At 35.5% G+C, this 8620-nt stretch overlaps 1 protein-coding gene across 7 annotated transcripts in view; it reads left to right on the forward strand.

Annotated features, from left to right (window-relative positions):
- unc5da (unc-5 netrin receptor Da) overlaps positions 1-8167 on the forward strand; it is a 201987-nt gene extending 193820 nt beyond the window's left edge. For 6 of the 7 annotated variants that reach the window (XM_058759005.1, XM_058759006.1, XM_058759009.1 and 3 more), the window contains one exon: positions 1003-2704. In XM_058759005.1, coding sequence (XP_058614988.1) covers positions 1003-1243 — 241 coding nt within the window. In that variant the 3' untranslated portion in view covers positions 1244-2704. Of the gene's footprint in view, positions 1-1002; positions 2707-8155 lie in introns of those variants that run through there. The other variant, XR_009268072.1, reaches the window with a different exon arrangement.
- Positions 8168-8620: the final 453 nt, after the last annotated feature.

The raw sequence follows: 8620 nt of genomic DNA on the forward strand, positions 1-8620 counted from the left end.
AGTTATGCAGACTGAGAATCCTTGCAATAGAGTGTAATAATTCAGTGTCTCGGCAGAATAATATGCTTTTATATAACCAAACTTGTTGGTTAGTTCAATACGAATTTAATGAAAACAGACAAAAATATAAATGCTGTGCTTATTCACAGATTTAAAAACAGCATTTTTACAGCATTTTTATGTATATATAGGTTAATGATTTTATATTTACATTTATAAATATTGTATTTGTAAATTTAGCATATTTTTAAATATGCTGTTCAAATGTTAATTCATAACGCATTGTCTTTTTTTCATTTATACTTTTCTCATTTTAACTTAAAATCTAAACTTGTATTAGTATGTGTAGAAATGAATATGAATGTAAATATTGATCAGTGTTGGTTCATGATACCTAATGCATTGTAATTGATGTTGGTTACACTTTATTTCAAGGTCTCCTTGTTAAGTACTGAGTAATATTAATTAACTACATGTACTTACTTTGGTGTTAGGATTAGGGTTTGGCTTAGGGTTACTTGCATGTAATTATGTATAATTTATTGTTATTATAATAGTAAGTACATGTAACATGTATAACAACGACACCTTAAAATAAAATGTTACCCTATTGTTAAAATGTAACCTTATTATAATGTTTTACCAGTATTTTCTGTTGTCTTGGGCTTCACACGACGTGAATATGTAATAGGTTGGATTTCATAGACCAGTTATAAACTTTAAAAAAAAAAATATATATATATATATATATATATATATATATATAAAATACCAGTATACTTAAATTGTTTTACAAACACAATTATATTAGCATTTCACTTCACCTCCTCACCATGCACAAGTCTTAAATATTTTAAACAAAGTGACATTTGTCCCTGCTCTCTCTTTGCAGAGACCTTGTTGAGTCTTTTTTTTTTTATTCAGTTAATGCAATTGTAATTTTGTTCTGGTCTGGCTGTGCTGTTAATCCAAGTTTGTCCTTCGTCTTTTTCTCCCATTCAGAAACCTGGGTTATTTTGCATGCCAGAAAAGCCCGTCCGCTGTCATTCTGAGTTTATGGGAAGCTCAGCATCAGGAACGAGGTGATCTGGACTCTTTGGCTAGCGCTCTAGAGGAAATCGGCAAAGTTCAGTCCAAACACTCCACCAGCGCAGACACTCTGGACCGCATCAGCAAAACCATCCCCTCCAGCGACTCCACCATGAACCGCAGCAGCGAGGAGCTCGATGTAAACCACACCTAAGAACAGTTGCATTGGAAATGAAGACTAAAACACTGTCCTTATCGGAGATAAGAGGGTACGACGAAGGGAGAGAGGAGGCGGCACTTTAAGAAGTTGCAAAGAGTTGCTCCTCCCTCTCCTTGACTGATAAAAACAGGGTGTTAAAGATGGGTTGTGACCAAATAGACAAGCTTCAGTGATTCACAGAAACTCACACACACACACACACACACACACACTCACGCACACACACACACAATATTCCTATCAAGTACCCTTAAACGCATCAGAACAAACTGACTTATACACTAAGCCTGTCTGATGAAAATTTGCAGCTAAAGATTGTGGGTATGCTTTCGCGATCATTTGTTTCCGTAAAGGCAAACTGAGAATTTCAACAGCCTAAATGTTGACTTGCGACCACAGACCGGGCTGCCTCGATGCTTCAGAGTGTTGAAGAATGTGTCGTTGTTTTTGTGGGACACTTTTAATTTGCGTCTTTCTGTTTGAAAACCACAATGGTTGTCTGCATTTCTGAGTAACTTTCTGATTGCAAATAGATTTTAAAAAAAAGAAAGAAAAAAACATCTGTACTATTGAATACTATTAAAGCCTGTTGGATAGCAACCAGTGTAAACTGAAAGATGTACTCAAAGATAACCAAAACAAAACATTCTTATACATTTACTTTTGCAGCCTATCGAAATATATAATTATTATTGTTGTTATTTTTTGTCTGAAGGAGGGAATATAAAAGAAAGCAGAAAATGATGATGCTTAATGAGAAAGTTTGATTTGAGGTAAGGAATATCATAAAAAATTTAAAGGGACAGTTCACCTAAAGAAAATAGTCTAAATTCTTTAGAATCATAAAAGTAGTTCTTGTAACTCATCACTATATCTCAAGTCTTCTAAAGCCATATGACAGCTTTATGTTAGACAGACTGACATTTTTATTATTTAGGTTCCATTTTATGGCTTGAAATCTTTGATCCACATCCATCGAAAAAAAAAAAAGAGTAACCAGTGCATTTATCAAAATTTGGTTTTATTCCTCAAAAGAAAGAAAGGGGTATGGAAAAGAAGAGGGTGAGAAAATGATGACATTTTTTGGTGAACTGTCTCTTTAAATGTTACCAAGCTGACTGCTGATTGTTCAGAATCCTTCACTATCAGCTGTCTTTTAAAATGACAAATGATGGACAGCTGTGTGTAAAATTCATTGGATAACCCAGTAAAAATCCATCAAACATATTTTTATAGAAACCTCTGGTGGTTTGATCTGAATATAGAGAACACACACTCATATCATCAGAGAGGAGTGATTTCCATATGTGATTTTCTTCCCCCTGTTGTTTTCTCTTTCCTCTAAATACATCCAGTACCAGCTTGTGACCTCATATTGACCAGATGGGATCAATGATGACCACTGAAAAAGCATTTTAACACATATCACCTGCTGGAAAACTACAGTATGCTGACAGGTGCACACGCATACATGCATAATAATGATGTACAGTCATGGCCAAAAATATCGGTACCCTTGGTAAATATGATCAAAGAAGGCAGTGAAAAACAATCTGCATTGTTAATCCTTTTGATCTTTTATTAAAAATATTAAAAATCTAACCCTTCATTGGATAATAAGAATTTAAAATGGGGGGAAATATCATTATGAAATAAATGTTTTTCTCTAATACACATTGGCACCCTTTTATTCAATACTTTTTGAAACCTCCATTTGCTGGTTTAACAGCTCTAAATTTTCTCCTATAATACCTGATGAGGTTAGAGACACCTGATCAGAGATCAGAGACCATTCCTTCATCCAGAATCACTCCAGACCCTTTAGATTCCCAGCTCCATGCCGGTGCTTCTTCTCTTCAGTTCACCACTCATTTTCTATAGGGTTCAGGTCGGAGGACTGGAATGGCCAGCAGAAGCTTGGTTTTGTGCTCAGTGACCCATTTTTGTTGTTTTTGAGGTTTGTGTTTGGATTATTGTACAGAAGATCCAAACATTTCCCATTATAAGATTTCTAACAGAGTCAGTCACTTATTGATTTTTTTATCTGTTGGTATTTGATAGAATCCATGATGCCATGTGTCTAAACAAGATGTCCAGGACCTCCAGCAGAAATATAGGCCCACAACATCAAAAATACAGCAGTATATTTCATTGTACACATGGTGTACTTTTTATCCCCGTGTTCACCAAACCCATCTTGAGTGTTTGCTGCTAAAAAGCTAATTTTTTAGTTTCATCTGACCATAGAAGCCAGTCCCATTTGAAGTTCCAGTTGTGTCTGATAACTGAATATGCTGGAGTTTGTTTTTGGATGAGCTAGGAGAATTTTTCTTGAAACCCTCCCAAACAACATGTGGTCATGTAGGTGCTGTTTGACATTTCTTTTTGTTTTTAAAGATTTTCTGACCCCGAGACTCAACTATTTTCTGCAATTCTCCAGCTGTGGTCCTTTTCTTAAAGCCACTTCACTAATTTATGAAGCTCAATTATCTTTTGCTGCACATCAGAAATATATTCTTTGTTTTTTCTCATTGTGATGGATGATTAAGGGAATTTGGGATTTGTTTTCCCTCCTATATATATATCTGTGAAACAGGAAGCCATGGCTGGATAATGTCATGTTCATAATCACCCTGAAGTGCTCAAAATTGTGAATATGAATGGGAATATACTTCAGAGATATTTTACTATAAGAATTTCTAGGGTACCAATAATTGTGTCCAACGTGTATTTGAGAAAATATTTCATAATGATATTTCCCCCCATTTTAAATTCTTATTATCCAATGAAAGATTAGATTTTTGTCATTTTTTTTAAATAAAGGATCAAAAGGATTAACGATGCAGATTAATTTTCACAGCTGCCTTTGATCATATTTACCAAGGGTGCCGATATTTTTGGCCATGACTGTATAATCAACCTCACGTCTGAACATAAAGCATACAATATCCGCCGCATCTCATCCCAGGTATCACACATCACTTGTGAAAGATGAGCTGTGCGAGAGTGTGTTGCTAATGCTAGATTACCATACAACTGTGTGAATATGTGATGAAATAGTCTGTTGCATCAGACTATAAAAAGAGATTGTGTTTTTTGATATACGAAATCATTAACAAAACCTTATATATGCTGTGTCTGAGGTACATTAGGGAGGGAATGAAAGGGAAGGGAGGAAATGAGAGTGATATAAGGAAGAGAGATGGGAAAGTAAGAGGAGAAGATATTTGAAAGGGAAAAGGAATGATAGAAGACATGAGGAAAGAAAAAGGGTGAGAAGAGATTTAGAAGGGAACTTAAAAAGGAATAATAGAGCAAATAATAGAAAAAATGGAGATAAAATAAATATTAAAGGGAAAGAGAAGAGGAAATATGAAAGGAAATGGCATGGGAGAGGAAATGTGTAAGGTAGAAATGGGGAAAAGAAAGAAGAAGAAATGGGTAACGGAAAGGAAAAAGGAGGACGAAGAGGAGAAAGGGGGAAAGGAAGGGAAATGAGAAAGGGGGGAAAGAGAGAAAGGGAAGAGAAGATGAAGAAATGGATAAGGGAGGGGAAACGGGAAAGGAAAAAAGGAGGACCAAGAGGAGAAAGGAGGAAAAGGAAGGGAAATGGTACAGGGGGAAAAAAAGAGGGAAAGTGAAGAGAAAGGAAATGTGAAAGAAAAGAGAAAAGGGAAGGGAGAGAAACAAGAAAAGAAAAAAAGGATAGGGAAGAGGAAAGAGGAGAGGGGGGAAAAAGTAACAAATGGGAAAGGGAAGACAAGGAACAAGAAGAAGGAAAGGAAAGTGGAAAAGAAATGTGACCTTGGACCACAAAACCAGTCATAAGTCGCTGGGGTATATTTGTAGCAATAGCCAACAATACATTGTGGGTCAAAATTATTGATTTTTCTTTTATGCCAAAAATCATTAGGATATTAAGTAAAGATCATGTTCCATGAAGATACATTGTAAATTTCATACCGTAAATATATCAAAACTTAATTTTTGATTAGTAATATGCATTGCTAAGAACTTCATTTGGACAACTTTGAATGTGATTTTCTCAATATTTGAATTTTTTTTATTTTATATATATATATATATATATATATATATATATATATATATACATATATATATATATATATATATATATATATATATATATATATATATATATATATACATATATATACATATATATATATATATATATTTTTTTTTTTTTTTTTTTTTTTTTGCACCCTCAGATTCCAGATTTTCAAATAGCTGTATCTCAGCCAAATATTGTCTATTGCCTATCCTAACAAACCATACATCAATGGAAAACTTATTTATTCAGCTTTCAGATGAAGTATAAATCTCAATTTTAAAAAAAATAAAATAAATTGACTGGTTTTGTGGTCCAGGGTCACAAATGAGAAAGGAAAGAATGGGAGAGGATAGCAAAGGAAAAAGATGAGGAACAAGCAAAGGAAACGATGTGATGCCAGTTTTAATGACAGAAATTTACATCCATATCTGAGTGTGTAAACAGTACAGTTACAGGAAAGACTCTGTTATAAATGTTGCCCGTGGAGCAGCGAGCCCTCGGGCGTTTGACATGTGGAGTGTGTGTGAGAGAGAGAGAGAGACAGACGTTCTGATAGATTTATTTTATTCGGGTACATTTGTGTGTGTCTGACGGTATTTGTTGCCTTCTGAAAGACTATCCGTCAGGAAAAAGAAGGAAAAATTCAGTTCTTTTGGGAAAAATCGTGCTAGTGCCAGCTTAATTTGAATAAATGATATATTTACTGGCAGTGGAAATAAAAAAATGTTTTCATTAATCCTTTATAATGTAATTTTATAATATATAATTCATTTTGTTCTGATATAGATTTAAAAAAATTGTTTTATTGTTGAGATAAAATCAGTAAAGCATTTAATTGTGGACACTGAGTATCTGAATAGGCCTACTATATAGTTCCACCAAAAAAAAGTAATGAATGTCACATATATAGAATGTAAGAGTATACAGTAGGTATGCTGATAATGGACACTTTACTATCTCATAATGCTATAAGAGCTGAGCAGCCAACACATTCAAACAATTATTTTTTTTATTACTATTATTTTCTTTCTTTATTTCTTTCTTTATTTATTTTACTTAATAATTTAAGTGCAGGAAACTGGGAGATGGGTGCCTCTTTTCAAAATTAAGTGCTATTAGTAACAAGAAAATTGATTCTCATGGAAAAATAGATAGAATACATCTGACATGGCTCTCTATTACCAATGCACAAAATTAGATTAAAAATGTAAAATGTCTATTTTTGTTTTTATGAATAGTGTAATAAGACAAAGATTCCATAGCATACTGTTGTATGCAACTTTTCTCAGTTCACAATTCGTTTTTCAAGCCATTTTGAATTATGGTAAACCGTATCCACTGTAGTATTCCTAGTATTTCATTCATGGCCCGTGTTTTGCGTGGCGCTGCAGTAAGTGATTATTAACAGCAGAGGGCGGCGGATAACTTGTTTTCCCCCTTTTCTCTTGCACAGCACTCTGCTTACAGCAGTGGTTCTCAGCCTTTTAGACTGTAAAGACTTGCATTGTCCACAATAGTGTTCAAAAGCAACATGGCTTTGCCAGCTGTTCGTGATTTACTGAATAAGGATTAAGGATACAGATTTAAACAAATGATTTTGCTAAACATTTCCACCTAATACAATTAATGTTTCAATTCAATTTATCATGTTATTATTTTACATGATATTTTCAGGTCTATAATCAACACTTTTCAAAATTAGGCTTCCTCACATATACAGGTTTTCTAAGGCCGTGGGAATTCTTTTTTAAGCTAATTTTAATTTTCACTTTTACTAGTTTAATTTGTTTTTCAGTTTAAAGTTCTGACAAAAATCTGTTCTGATTCAGAAAAGTATTATTTATTGATCTCTTTGATTTCTGTGTTTATATAAAAATGTTTTATTCGGTACTTTACGCTTGAAATGCACTCACTCTGATGTTTTTAAGCAAGAACACAATGCTGTTTACATTAAGGAAGGATGCCATTCCAGATGTCACAGACCTCAGCCAGTGCTGACATCTCCAGCCTGGGCCTCTGACACTCACCGAACGTACACACTTCCCTGGAGCTTCACACTCCCACTCGAAGACTTAAACTAAACAATCCAGATCTCTGGATAACACAGGGTTTGTGTGTGTGGGGGTGATGACTGCTTTACACAAACATCTCAGTCACCAGTCCCTATAATTCCTACACCGTTGCCATTCCCCTAAAGTATTTACACTTCAATTTCAAATGTATTACTGGTCAAACTGAAGGCTCCTGTAAAGTTTATATCTTTCCAGAAGAGGGAACTGCACATGTCCTGATGAAAAACTTCCCCTTTCCTTTGTGCTTCGAGGAACCCAAATCAGATATGGATCAAGTCACAAGACACGACAGGGGAATAATTTACTCAAGGCCTCAGGCGTTTTCAGGAGGTTCTAGTTTGTGAAACCACAAACATATCCACCGCACGGTGCAAGTCAGTAATTACAAAACTAGCAACTCTGTTTTAAAGGACCAGTTTTATCCCTTTAAGCCTGGCTCAAGGTTGCACGCACTGTATTATACAGGCGTTTTTTTTTTTTTGTGCACTCTCATCAGTTTTTGTTCATTAAATGAAGGTTTTACTGTGTTTGCGGTGTTGTGTGAGTGGGCCGCTTTGTCCCTGCTGTTCACAGGGGCAAATGAGCCTGCGACTCGAATGAACACAGCATGTCCGCCAGATGTCAAACTCTACAGGGCAACCTCCACCCTGCTTTTTCTCACCGCCTAACTGCTGGGACAACTGTTCTCACTCAAATGGATAAAAGATGACTGTCTCTTTTCCTTTTTTCTTCTTCTCTCTCTCTTACTCACTCTCTCAGGGCCGGATGAAAGGTCTCCCAAACACCCACTCCATTTGCATGCCATTCAGTCCAGAACACACAGGGAGCCTGTGTGCCGGAGAGAAGAAGGAGGGAGAGGGAGAATAGAGATAGACGAAGAAAGAGAGAGAGGGAGAGCAGTGCACCGAGCAAGAAAGGTCACAGCTAACTGTATAACTGTACAGCAATTTTGAGCGCGAGAGATAACTAGATAACGCTCAAGTATGCTTTGTGTAGTGAAATAAAGCGAGAGACAAAAAGAGGAGCAGGGTAAAGTGGAGTCATGTGAGGCTCATGAGGGCAGACCTTTCGAAAAAGGTCTGAATTGTTGCTCACTGCCTTGTTTTGCAGTTTACTTCCTTTGTAGCCTGGATACAAGCACACGCTCTCTCTTTCTTTCTGTTTTATCATTTTTGTTTTTGTAGGGAGGCGATCAGGGATTCTGATGCAGTTGTTTGTACAATG

This window comes from Onychostoma macrolepis, chromosome 21 (assembly GCF_012432095.1).
Source record: "Onychostoma macrolepis isolate SWU-2019 chromosome 21, ASM1243209v1, whole genome shotgun sequence".
Taxonomy (NCBI): Eukaryota; Metazoa; Chordata; class Actinopteri; order Cypriniformes; family Cyprinidae; genus Onychostoma; species Onychostoma macrolepis.